We start from the raw sequence: 13,716 nt of genomic DNA on the forward strand, positions 1-13,716 counted from the left end.
TGTATTCACCATTACCTTTCTATTATCTCATTATTTAAAAGTATTTAAAAATTTATCCTTATCTGAAACACCAGAGTAGTTCAGCACTTTATATTTTTGTATTGTTCTGAGACACAGTCTGGGATACACACTGAACACCGGTATGTGTACTGGACTCTGTCCTTTGATTGCCAATGAAGGTGTGGCGCTTCTTAGCCAGCACACTGGCTTTTGTGAGTGGCACACTGCAGTGTCTTGAGAAAAGCTAGTGGCCCTCTGTGCAACTGTGCTGAATTAGACTGGAGAGGTGTTAAGCATGAATTCAGCAAAATCTTGAATTACACAGCAGATTAGACTTCTGTAATCGAGACTCCATGAAAGTGAGACCAGAAAGTAATAGTGGTAAGGGCAGGAAACCGCACTCTTGAGAAGGTGGACTATGGACTCTGTATCAAACATAAATGAAAGCCCACACAGCATATGGAAGACAACTGAAAGCCTAGTGGCAAGAGTCTCTGTGGATCCTAAAACTGCCTTGAAAAACCATTCTGAGCTTCACTAAAGCACCAGTGTTTTTTTGGTTTTGTTTTTTTTTTTTTGTTTGTTTCAATTAGATGTAGATAGGTATTATTTTGCTATGATAGAATGTCTACACAGCTTTGGTTACAATGCAAAGGCATCACAGTGCACAGTACCTCATCTTAAATACATAAATCTCAAGCCTTTAATTCTTCACTGAGTACTAGTTCTTCAGTTAGCTGCTGAGAGAGGCAAAGAGAATCAACCTCCAGCTGCTGTCTCAAATGTGCAAGAACTTTTACTCTTCACAACATATGGTAAGACTGTATACCAGCAAAGTTACAATGGAATTATCTCTTACACAGATACTCCTTACATTTATGCTGCTAGGTTTGTTTGTTTGTTTTTAGATACTAAACAAGCATTTCTGCCCATTAACAGTAGCAACTTCTGAGAGTGAGTTGCTGCCATTGGAGGGAGGTGTAAAAGCTGATTTCGTGCTTATTGAATGAGAAATGACTTCCTTACACATAATAAAACTTGAAATATATGAGACTTCACATACGCAAAAACATTTCACTTTTAACTTACCTGATATGCACATCTTCAATGTATTTATTACATTACAGATATAAGTCAAGCTTAATACAGTCTTTAAATAAAGTAAAATGATTATAGGACCAGACCAATCATTGAAGGTAAGAATATTTAAGGGAGAATCCTGTGGATTTTTTAAATGACGGTTGAACAATATATAATTCTTGGTCCCTTTCTCAAGTTGTAACTAATTTTGATCTGTATGCACTTATATATATATACATATATATTGCAATTGAAATATTCACTTGAACAATTACTGCATATAAGATAAAGCTAAATTCCTTTCTGTATTTCAGCCTTAATTATCATTATCACTTGCTGCTTAATTAAAGTCAGGAAATCCTCTAATTAGGGTTATTTCTGTTCTGTAGGGAAAAGTAACCCTTCATATAAGTAATGTAAAACTATCAAGCTTACTTCTGCATCTTTTGAAAATTATGAATAAAATCAGCACTTACCTTGTTACTTTCTCCATTGGTTCAATCTGTGTACGTGTTCCCTTGAAAACACACTGACTGGAATGCTTTCAGGATAGGTATTTGGCTACTTCACATATCATTCAAATCCATATTTGTTTTCAGGCGGCTTCAGCTTTAAAAAAGAAATTAATATTGCACTAAACCTTGAGATCTTCCTGTCAGATTCCATTTGGTCTACAGACTGAACAAAATTTGAGTGCTAAAGACTGAATTAGACATAAGAAGGCATTTTGCTAAAGATCAAGGATTTAAGTATAACCTGACTAAATACATGAATTTGTAACAATATATGTAACTACACCTTCAAATAATAGCTAACACAAGCAATTGTAGGGCCTAGTCATTCACACATTGAGTATTGCAGGTCAAATGCTAAAGGGTTAAGGCTGTGGTTACTGAAAGCAGGATTTCTCGTCCACATCTCAGCAAGGAATTGTTAATGTTTTTACAGCCATTAGTTGCCAGCGCAAATACCCATGACATAACAAGTTGGTAAGGGAATATATACAATTTAAACTGGAAGATTTATCATAGAAGCTGCATAAGTGTGAGCTGTACTCTCACCAGCTACAGAAATACAAGAGCTGCAACATCTCAGTGCTAAAAGCAGAAGAAATCACTTATGGAAATATGTCTGTAAGGTGGAATAATACAAAGATGGTAAAAGATATTCAAAAGGCTATTTATAGAGAAAAACTCACTGATGTGGGATGCCTTTCCTAGGAATACAAACTTCACCATGGAGCAATCTCCAAGAGATGCTACCCTAGTGGTGGTCGGCCCTTAAATGTGGTCTCGAGGAGGTGGAGTCAAGCTCCACCCCTTCCGGGAGCACAGCTAAATTACTCTCACCTGTGCTCCCACAGCTGACCAGACACTTGCCTCAGCTGATTAATCAGAGGTTCAGGCTGTGATTACCAATTTCCCATACAGTGTCTTTCAAAAGTGTAGCTGTTATAAGGAGGGGAAACTTTGGGGGAACTTGTCTTCCTTTCAGGTATTAAACAAGTTGAGAACAACCTCACCTTCAGCCTGGTCATGTGAGAACACAAGCATCTGGTACTTATCGGTCTGGTGCAGATGTAAGGACACAAGGCACTTCATCCTAAGATCCCATTCTTGTTAACAGTGTGAGTGGAGGGGAAAGGTTGGGAAGCCAAACTCTCAGTTGGTTTTCATTAGTTTGTTTGAATGTGCCATAAAGCTAGAAATAGAAGTTCAATCTTTTCACAGGGTTTTACATAATTTCCTCGAGACACTGTTGTAAGACAGAGATTGAAGAGGAAGTCTTTGCTTTCACAGGAAACGTTCTACTGCTGATAACAGGATTTCTGGTCCTCAGCCTGTCACAGTGGGGACTTGGAGTACAACCAGCACGTTCCACAGCTGTGCCCAAGGACGCCCCGCATGGCTTCCAGGCCTTGGGGCTGCACACGTGCATTCTGAAGGGCCAGTACAAAGGCAGTGACAAACAGACGACAAAGTGGTCGCTTCGGGCTTTGCCCTCTCTACTGTAGGATGCCCTGGGGATAATTTGCCCTGGGGTGTGCCAGCTGGACCGCAGCCTCCGAGCACCCCATTGCACACCAACCACCCTAGAGGATCGGACTACAATTCCCAGCGTGCAGCACCACTTCTGCGGTTGCTCCGATTGGCCGTCGCTCCCTCCACCATGTGACGGCAGGCGGTGTCGGTGCGGCCGTGCCGGTCCCCCCCCCGAGTGCCGCGGGCCGCATGGCGGCGGCTTGGGGCCGGCGCGGAGGTCCCGCGCTCCTGCGGGGGGTGCTCGGGGCAGCGCAGCGCCGGGCGTGCAGCACCGGGGCGCCCGTGCGGGCTCCCACCGGCGCGGCTCAGGCTCAGGTGAGTCGGCGTGCCGGGAGCCCGGGGGTCAGTTTCGTAATGAGAGCAGGGGCTGCGGGGTCGCCTCCTCCCGGGAGCCGCCTCTCGGTGAGTGAGCTCGGGGTGGGCAAGTGAGCGGGTCCCCTCCCGGAGCGACTGTCTGATCAGCGGCAGGAGCCTGACCTCACAGGCAGTGGTTGCAGCTGTGAATAATCCTGGCGCTGTGTCCAGCACGTAAAATTGAGGGGACCTACATTTTGGGGGGGCTGGTGGTGGTGAACCAGGTTTCCCTCGGTACACTTTGTGTGAGCTTTTGGTTCTGAAAGTTTCCCTGGGTAACTCTGGACAGTGTAAGGTCCCCGTGCCGTCACTGCCGCTGCTCGGGTGGGTGCCACGGGGAGCCTGGCTTCCCCGTGAGATCACATTGCAAAAACGGTGTTAAGTAACTTGCATGGGAAAGATGAGCAGATAATATGAATAGGGAGTGCAATCCGCAAACTTAGCGTGAGAATACATAGTTCCGTGTCCTTACTTTGCTGAGATCAAATTTGATTTGCCCAAATCAAAATTAAGCAATGGTTATATTCAGGATAGCCATGTGAGCTGTACCACGGAGCTTTCTTCAGCCCATCACGTGAAGTAAACAAACGTTGTCCAGCTACAGCTTCCTCCAATTTCCCTCCAGATCCCTCACATACATTTGGTTTCTTGGTGCCCAAATGCAAGAGCAAAAGCTTTGCATTAAGGCACAACCATGTAGCAGGGGCAGGGCATGACATCCTGACTGGTGCATTATTTATTGATTTTTCTTTGGATTTCATGGTTGGTTTCAGCAAGCACACTGTAACCTAAAGCAGCCAGTCTTGTGTCACCAGAATTGGATGTGCTCACTACCACTTATTTATTTACAGGAAGTCAAATCGATTTGTACGTTGTTTTGTTGAACACTAACTTGGTTCAACGATCCATAAAAGTTTATTGAGGTTTTGTGTTGTTGGGTTTTTGTGTGCGTGTGTGTGTGTGTGTGTTTTTTTCCCCTAAACTGTCATTGCTTTTTAAATAAATCCTAATTAGGATTAATTCTCATAGAATGGTCAGAGGGGGCCTCAGAGATCATTGAGTTCCAACTTTGTGTCATGGGCAGAGTTGCCACCCACTGTCTCAGGCTGCTCAGGGCCCTATTCAGCATGACCAGTTACTTTCTATAAATCAAGTGGCTGTAGCACAGAGTCAGGAATATTTTTGGAAAAGCTTCATTACACCACATAGGTCTGAAACCCCTACATCCTTTGGGAGAGAAAACCACAGTGGTTGTGTAGGATGAAAACTGATCATCCAACTGTGGTGCATGTGGATAACGTGCTGCATTAACCACTGACAAGTGTGCCAAAGCACTTGCTAAAACCCTGCTGGTCACAACAACCAAGCCAGTGCAAAAGCAAAGACAGGGCAAACTTCTTAGCTGTACAGTGATAAGTATCTGGGAAGTTGACTGTAAATGGTTTAGAAATAAAACCCATAACTTGACTGGACTGTTATGGGACTGGTTAGTCTACATGATTGAATGTATTTATGTCCTAGTATGTATGATATGGCTGCCAGCCTTGTAAGTTTGAATGTCCTATTACAGAGGGTAGAATCTGTTTTTTAAAAGATTAGCAGGTAGCAACAGGCACTCTGAGATCCCCTTTTCACACATCTTTGGTTGTGTGAATTACTCCAGAAATGGTTTTACAATTAACAACGGAAGATCTAATACCAGCCTGTCATCTTCTACACAAGGTGATACATACCTAACTAATATTCTTGAATAAGGAAGGATTATGTATTTCTACTACATATAGGATTATGTATTTCTACTACAAAATTGTATGTTTTCCTGTATACTAAAGCATCACTTGTACTTTTTTAATGGTTCATGTGCAAAAATACAATGGAGAAAGACAGGACTCTTAGTGTAATGGGGCTTCTGAATAAAAACACTAAGGAAATGACAGTCTTTTTTTCTTACATCTTTATAAACATATCATTTCAGTAGAAGTCTTTGGTGTCCTGTTAGGAAGTTTAATTTCAGCTCATGTAAATTAAATGCAGTTGACTAAAACTTTCTCTGCCCTCGCTGGAATAAAGGGAAGAGCCCAGCTAGTCTAGAACAGACCTTATATGGCCTTTCTTGTCCATTCATGCCTGAAACTCTGTGTCCTGGCACTCCATTTTGTGGGTAGCTGTTCAAAGTCCATGAGCAGCACTTTCTATGCCAGAAGCCAGAACTGAAGCATGCTGTTTAGGGCCAACTGTTGTGCAACAGCTGTGGAGCCCTCAGAAAAACATTTGTCTTGGACTTACCAGCTCAGACCTCATTCTGGCACTTGACCTACTTAGACCAATTTCATTCTCTGTGGTTGTTTTATTTCCACATTGAACAAGGACACTTTGCTGCTTGCCTAACCCAAGACTTTAAAGGTGAGGCATGAAACAGAAGAGCTTTTGCTGTGTTGTCTCTATGATGTTGGCAGAGTAGTGCTAGGCCTTCAGGATGCAAGGGCAGTATTGGTGCATGGACTTGTCCAGTAGGACTGCAGGAGCTGAAAGAGCCTGCAGGATTTGGCAGCAGGAGCCATGCTGACACTGTTGTGGTCCCTGAGGCCAGGCCAGAACTGTTTGGCAATATTACATGATTAAGGTGAAGAACCTCTCCACTCTCAATTAACAGCTTTTCTAGTATCTGTCAATTTGTGGTATTCCTGAAGGTTACTAACACTGGCCACAGATTCCAGTTCTGGTGCATTGCTAAAAGAATTCTTGTGGAAATTACAGGTGAATTGGCAGATTTGAAGGGTTGACAGCTTGTCAAAATGTGGCAGTCATCTGAGCTCTTATTCTTTCAGTACTGGTTTAGAACATAGGATTGACATCCTAGAGGGTGAAATTACTTTTTCCATAGATCAGATGTAGCACACTCTGCAACAGGGTATACTCCTGTGTACAGAAGCCTCTCCTGTCAATTACAGGGAGAGGGCAGTAGGGGCTAGGGTATAATAGCCCTGACTTTTAAACCATAAAGTTATGTGGTTGGACATCAGTAGGTTAAAATGCCACAACACTCTTCTTTTTCAACTGTAGGGAACTGAATAACCATTTCCCTGTAGCTTGGGAACAGTAACAGGCAGCTTTTGCCATGCAGCTGCTCACTCAAATGCTACAGGTGCCTCAAGGTCCAGTCTCACTATATTCCTTCCCTTCAGAAAAATCCTACTTATGAGGTTGGCTGAGAGTAGGCTTATTCCTTGCTCTCAGTTACCAGGGAAGTATCTGGGTTTCTGCCTTGGACATTTGGCCTTCCCCAGGGAATTGATTAAAAATGAGTCGGTGTTTGCTGCATTGACAGATTTGGCAATACAGGATCCATTCCTGGAGCTCAGCCTTGGTACTCCTGAACTCATGGGTGTCTCCTAATTCCTCCTTGCTGACGTCAAACAGGACAAACTGAACTAACAGCTTAAAAATTCCACTGTCAGTTACTCTTTCTTTCCAGAAAAGCTCACAACTGACTCTAGCAGCCCTATGGAGCTTTTTTGCTTGACCATTCCAGAATTCAGAAGTACTTTTCAGCAAGAGACAAAAGTCAGCTATCTCCAACAGGATCTCTAAGCAGTATTGACACTAGCTGCCTGGTGAACACTTTTTCTTTAAATGCTGCTTCTTTACAGTAAGCTTCAGAGCAGTTAACAAAGGTCAGTATTATTCCTCATGTATGTCTGCTTCAGCTTCCATGTCTGCAACATCTATCCTACCACTCACAGTGGATGACAGACCCAGAGCCATCACTTCCTTTATCTTATGCCATTGATCGCTTCTTGAAAAACGTGAAATTACTTCAAGCAAACCATTGCCCTTGTAAGGAAATTATGTTATTTTGGCATCCATTTAATAAAAATCATTAAACTTTATTTTTCTTGACTTTTGCCTGTCAAGAGAGGATAGCATTTTGCTTCTTATTTTACCTGTAATCTTCAATCTAGTTCTGCCTTCACATGCTGTGGATAAGGAGACCTTGTCCTATACCAAGTGCAAAAATGAGTGACTGAGAAAGAAGCAGCAGGGGAGTGCTCCTGCAAGGACTAAAATAAAAAGCACAGATGTACTTCCCATCTTAAACATGGGCACATTCCTAAAATAACAGATAGGAGAACATCAGAAATACAGCCTGATCAGAATGTAGTGTGGCTTTCAAAGAATAAACACCTTTGCATTATGATTTGAGAATGGCAGTATTTAAAATACCTTAATGTTTTCTAGCTGGGGAACAAGTGGAGTTAAGCCTGAGTATTTATTTAGGCTCTTCTTCAACTGGTTTTCTAGGGTGTTCTTATACTAAGTGAGGAAGTTACTTTTCTAACAAAGTAAGCTCCCAGTTTTGATTTCTTGAGGAAAATAAAGCTGTCCAGAACTTGTTAACAATCCATAAGCACCCAGACTGCAGCATTTCCCCAGTGAGATTAAAAACACATGAGTTGCTCTGCCTATGCACATGGGAGAAGATTCCCATGTAAGAATGAGCCTGAGCAGCATACATGCCTGTGGATTAATCAGCTAGTACAGCTGTTGTCAATGACATCTTTGTTACTGCAAAGGAGGGAAGGACAGGCCTGTGGAGAACTTGGCTTTTGCCCTCTGGAGTTCTCTACTTGTGGTTGTGGCAAAACAGAAACCGAAAGAGACTTCGTCTGGCAGATAAGCAATTACATGGAAATGACATTTTATCAGAATTAAACAGATGCTTACGGGGCTCTGAAGTTGTCCACTTTGCATCTTCTTTAGACCCTCCACAACCAAAGTTGTTTTTAGAGGCCTTAACTAATCACAAAGCTATTTGAATCGGGAAACACAGGAAATTGTTAAAAGGGTGATGGGAAGATTATGCAGCCAGAAAAGACTGCTCCTGCTTGTAAGTTTACCAGCAGCCATAGAGTTGGCTCAGCTAGAATCAAAGTAACTTTTCAGTAACTGCTGAAGATGCAGCCTGCAGTGCTGGGCCTGATGTACCTCAGGATATAGTTGTGTTTTTTAGCTGCTGGGGCACACTGCTGATGACTCTTGTGATAGCCCAGCCACTCCACCACACACAGCATCCCTTGTCTGTCCCTGCTGAAGGTCCAGAGCCTTCTATTGGAAAGCACCAGTCCCAGAAGACATCCCACCTGGTTTGGCTTATGTAATATGACAGGAAGCACAGCAACAACAGCAGAACAGCAAGGGCATAGCTGCAACAAGTGAGGATTTACTAAAATACAACAGACATTGGCACAGAAATAAAGGAAAAAAAGCTACTTACCTCCAGAAGGCCTCAGGCAGGTATCTCCAGCAAGATACCTTTGCCTGCATTGCCAACCTTTAAATGAGGTCTGGGATGGGGTGGATCCTGACCCCTTCTGATCACTCAGGTGTATTGCATTCACCTGAACTCTCCTGGGTTGGCCCTACCTTCCCACCAGGTGCTCAATCAGTGATTCAGGCCTTCAGTTAGCATTTCAACTACAGCTTATCACAATGATATTGCAGTTCTGGAACTGAACCAATGCCTGTAGGTCCCCGTGCTTTTTCTTCATGCTATGTGTATTGATGTAGAAACATTTCAAATGTTCTTCATTGTACCCAGCACCTCATGGAACAGACTGAAGGCTCTCACTAGCGTGCTGTCCTTTAGATTTTGGCACTCTATCCTATAGCTTATCTCTTGCATACCTGATGTTATTCCTTTCCCCTTCAAGGCCAGTTTAAAGTTCTGTCAGTCAGCTACTAACTCCTGTGCTGAGCAGTTCTTTGACCTGGGTGCACCTCACCCATTATGCTCACTGCTGCTGTCAGACACTGACAGAAAGCTTGGGCACATTCTGCAGCCTGAGACCTAAATGGCCACTTGTGTCATCTTGTCCAGTTCTGCATACCACATCTTAGATTTTTGTAAAAACTTTATGCAACCTTTTACCTAGTGTGGCCTATCAAGGCTAGCCAGCATGGTTTGGAATGGAGGTGCGATCTTGTGGCAGAATTCTCACCTTCATGGGGTTTTTTTTGTCTTTTTTTTTTTTTTTTTTTTGTAAAGGCCACTTTATCCAGAAGTGGTTTGGAAGTGTTTTCTTACAGGAGATGTCCTGTCCTTAAAGGTGTTTAAGGCCAAGTTGGATGGAGTCCTGGGCAATCTGATCTAGTACTTGATCTAGCAGCTGACAACCCTGCCTGTGGCAGAGAGGTTGAAACTTGAGGTCCCTTCCAACCCAAGCCATTCTAGTTCAGTGCTTCTCAAAAGCTGTGCTGCCCCAGAATATCATACTCTGGTTTAAGAAAAAATATATAAATATCAGTAGAAATCATAATATTTATTTAATCAATGAAGACAGTACTACAATTCTGAATTTTTTACAGCTTAAACAGCTGGAGTGTTTAGGATCATATAATATCTGTCTTCCAATCCCACACACCTCATTTGTTGTCTTTTATCAAAGACAAGCATTTTGCTAATATTCTCTTGTTCAGATTTGGACATGAAAACCTTTCCGGGAACGTTCTTTAAGCAAACATGAAACATAATTATGCACAGCAGTAATTTGGTTTTGCTATTGATAGGATGTTATGTCTTGCATTTGGAAGCTGGAAGGGATGCAAGCAGAGATGCAGAGTTTCATCAAATTTTATTTATTTTGCACTAAAGTGCAGGGACCCTTATAAATGATCTTGATTATCTGAGGGCTACAGTGAGATTGGTGGTGTTCCTGGATCACTGGCTCTCAGATACAAAGAGATGCAATTGAAAAACACTGCCTCTTATGCTGCACAAAAAGTCTGAAGCACTTGTGGCGAAGTGACTGTGTCTAATAATGGGAAAGCTGATAGTGCTATTCTATGGAATTAAGAAAATTAATCATTAAGTGTCCAATTTGGGCCATAAGGAGAAACCATTGTTTTTTCTTGTTCTGCTGTTCCGGTGGGTGAAAAAGTAAGATAATTATCTGTTGAGATCAAAGTTAACATTTATATGGCAAGTATATATTGAGTATTGCTATTCAAATTCTTAGCAATTTCCGATTTTCTTTGCAGGAACTGCAAAGCTCAGGAAGAGCACGTTTTCTGCTGGAACATGCTGCTCCCTTCTCTGCTTTTTTGACTGACAGCTTTGGGCGTCAGCACAACTACTTGCGAATTTCTTTGACAGAGAAGTGCAACCTCAGGTGTAAGTGTGTGCTTTCTTGCACAAAGCTCTAATTCACCAGTGGGTAGGAACACATTGTGCAAATGCCAAGACTAGTGCTAGAATACTTACTGGTATGCTGGCCCTGTGTTAGGTTTCTTGTCTTTGAGTGGCACAGGATAGTTAGAAACTGATCCAGGGCTGAACTGATGGGATGGGGAAGTGGGAGCAAGCCTTAGGATCTGGTAAAAAAAGGGTATTTCGTAAGACTTGATGTGTTTTACCCAAGAGAACGGCATAAAGGTGTCTCAAGGCAGGTTCAGATTGGTTGTTAGTAAAAGGTTTTTCACGAGTGTGGTTGGGTAGTAGAACAGGCTTGTGGATCCCTTCCAGCTCAGGGTATTTGATTATTTGGATTGAAGTGCTTTTGGGTGTTTGTGTATATAAGCGTGTGATAAGCACGAAAGCTTGTAGCTAGGTATTCCACAATTACATCTGCAAAGTCTGTGGCTATGTTCCCATGCTTGCTGGGTGACGTTGGTGCGTGTGTTTGAATGCAGGTTAGATAGAAATAAGGTCAGCCTTTCCTTCTCAGTAGGTCCATCTTAATTTTGAGACCCATCAAATGAGTTGTGGGTTTTCTTTTGAAAGAAACCAGGAAATTGCTTGTAAGATGTGGTGTATGATCTGTATGTACAAACAGCAGAGCTAGCTGTCTTTTATTAAAGGCAGTTGCACTTGGTGTATTTTGCATATCAGTTTTAGATTAACTGCTCCTATTTTTTTGCCATGTGTTTCTGTATTCTTTGTTTCAGGCCAGTACTGTATGCCAGAGGAGGGTGTTCAACTGACTCCTAAATCAGAGCTACTTACTGCTCAGGAGATAATCACTCTGGCTGGACTGTTTGTGAAAGAAGGTGTAGAGAAGATCCGTCTGACAGGAGGAGAACCACTTATCCGGCCTGATGTGGTTGATATTGTGGGTAAGTTTTCAATAAACAAATTGTAATTTAAAATGACTTATTATGTATTGAACCAAGAACTACACTTAAAATTATCTTCTAATGAAGTCCCACAATCTGAAGAATAATATCATATGAAATGATGTTGCTTTCCTCCAGTATTGTGAAATGCAAGGCAGTTCCCTTCAACAAACTTCCAGTTCTGTTCTCCTGATTGAATAGAATTTGTCATTCAGTAACTGATTTGAGGAGGTCCTCATTGCAGAGGAAGAGATGATACTTGTTTACAAACTACAGAACAAAACGGGTTTTCTTTTTTGGGAGGAGGGAAGGTTATTTTTTATTTTCAATTGCATTTGCTCATTTGTGTTTACAGGAATGATGAGAACGACTATACTTGTTTAGTTACTGATGAAGACTGTATTACTTAAATGGTAGATAAATTACTGGCTAAACCTTTGAAGTCTATTTCCTTTTGATTTACATTGTGTTAATTTATTGTGCTCCTGATTTTGACTTGAGCCAGTTGTTCTTTTCCTTATCCAAGGTTTCATGTTATGGACATGAAAACAGGTAAAGATAGTGGTAATGTATTAAATTGAGGCTATGAAGGTCAGTGTACTTTGGCATATTATAGGCAGTGGTACTTCTGTTTCTGCAAGTATACTCTTAAAAGTACTGAAGATAAGAAGGGATTAATATGGCATTTAAAGATCTTGAGAAAAGTGCCTGCTGATAGACTGGGCTTTGCTGCATGAAACGGTCTCTGTTCCTGCTCTGTTTTATTCAGAGCAGTGTAGTATAAAGAGCTGGAACAAGTAAGGCTAGAGTGAGGTGGCTTGAGATCTGCCAGTATACTGATTGTGAGGAGCCCCCAGACTGTACTAACTTAATCTTTTTTAAACTGTGGAAAAGTGTTCCCTCAGATATTTACCACATGCATGATGGTTATTTATATTTTGGATTGAGAGTGTTATGTACCCTTCAAGAAGCCTGGCATGTGTGTTTCTCACAATAAAAGATATTATTATTTGTAGCTGGATTTTTCCATCCAAAAGGGGAGTAGGTTGGGTGGTATAGTATTGACATGAAAATGAATTGAAATCAATAGCATCATCAATTTAGTGCAGAGTTTTCTTTGTTGGTCTGTACTTCTTTGTTTTATCATAGCTGATGGCTTTTTATACTCAACACCGCTCTTTCAGTGTTGAGGGCTTATGCTGAGTAGTTAGTTCACTGCCAAATAATTCTATATTTGCAACAATTGTAAGCATAGATAGAAAGCTTCTTTTGTGTATGTTCTACTGTAGTGATTTAATTCTCAAAGGCTCATTCTTACAGCTATTGGAGGGAGACCCATTTTGAACCTTTGAACACATTATTTTGTGTATGCTCTTGTTCACAACTAAGCTTTGACAGAAAGAATCATAGTGATCTTCAGAACCTTCACAATTTCTGAGCGTCATTTTAACATATGAGAATAGTCATCTTGGTGTAAAAGTGGTAGATGTTAAGATGATTGTCACATTACATTAACTCTTTCTGTAACTAATTCATATTTGCCTGGCTGTTTTCTCTCAGTCATGTTCAAAACTAGAAAATAAAGTCTCCATATAAAATATTTTTTTCTTCTGAGACTGTCACATTACACACGCATATTGCACACAAATAGGATAGTCAGAAAGTTGTTAAAATTAAATAGATTACATAGAACAAATTGGGGAAAATTCACTAAAAACAATTCTAAAAACATTTCCTGCAATGTTAGAAGTATTCAACTCTACTGAAGCCATCTTCTCGCAAGGTCGTTACAAAGTTGTTCAAGAAGTGGGCATCTCAGACTCTGAAAATGTCAGCTTTGTAATAGTATTTCAAGATATAAATTCCTTATCTTGTAGCCTAAGGATACTGCAGCAACATATGTCATCCATCCTTTGCCTGGCAAGAGTTATTCTTCTCTAGAACTTTCCTTGGCAGTGCATTCCTTGTATGACCTACTGCTCTAGGCTGTAAGAGGTTTTCTGGTTCTTGGACAAGAACTGAAAAAGCAAAAATTGTGCTGATTCAGGAGCAAGAGAATTACAGAGTCTGTGACTGCTTCAACAGGCTGGAGAAAAAAACTTGGCTAGCATAAGAGGAAGGTGAGGCA

The 13,716-nt window shown here is 41.4% G+C and overlaps 2 protein-coding genes across 10 annotated transcripts in view; one reads left to right on the forward strand and one right to left on the reverse strand.

Moving 5' to 3' along the window:
• Positions 1-1,687, reverse strand: part of LOC107311126 (uncharacterized) — a 279,286-nt gene extending 277,599 nt beyond the window's left edge. The window contains exon 1 of the mRNA XM_085541221.1: positions 1,557-1,687. The gene's annotated coding sequence lies outside the window, so the exon portion shown is untranslated. The remainder of the gene's footprint in view (positions 1-1,556) is intronic.
• Positions 1,688-3,295: 1,608 nt separating this feature from the next.
• Positions 3,296-13,716, forward strand: part of MOCS1 (molybdenum cofactor synthesis 1) — a 31,131-nt gene continuing 20,710 nt past the window's right edge. For 3 of the 9 annotated variants that reach the window (XM_085543167.1, XM_085543162.1, XM_085543163.1), the window contains exons 1-3: positions 3,296-3,524; positions 10,515-10,647; positions 11,421-11,588. In XM_085543167.1, the coding sequence (XP_085399293.1) occupies positions 3,312-3,524; positions 10,515-10,647; positions 11,421-11,588 (514 nt within the window). In that variant the 5' untranslated portion in view covers positions 3,296-3,311. The remainder of the gene's footprint in view (positions 3,525-10,514; positions 10,648-11,420; positions 11,589-13,716) is intronic. The other 6 variants (XM_015857521.3, XM_015857520.3, XM_085543164.1 and 3 more) reach the window with 2 other exon arrangements.

This window comes from Coturnix japonica, chromosome 3, assembly GCF_054131305.1.
Source record: "Coturnix japonica strain WE chromosome 3, WE-NBRP24, whole genome shotgun sequence".
NCBI classification, from domain to species: Eukaryota; Metazoa; Chordata; class Aves; order Galliformes; family Phasianidae; genus Coturnix; species Coturnix japonica.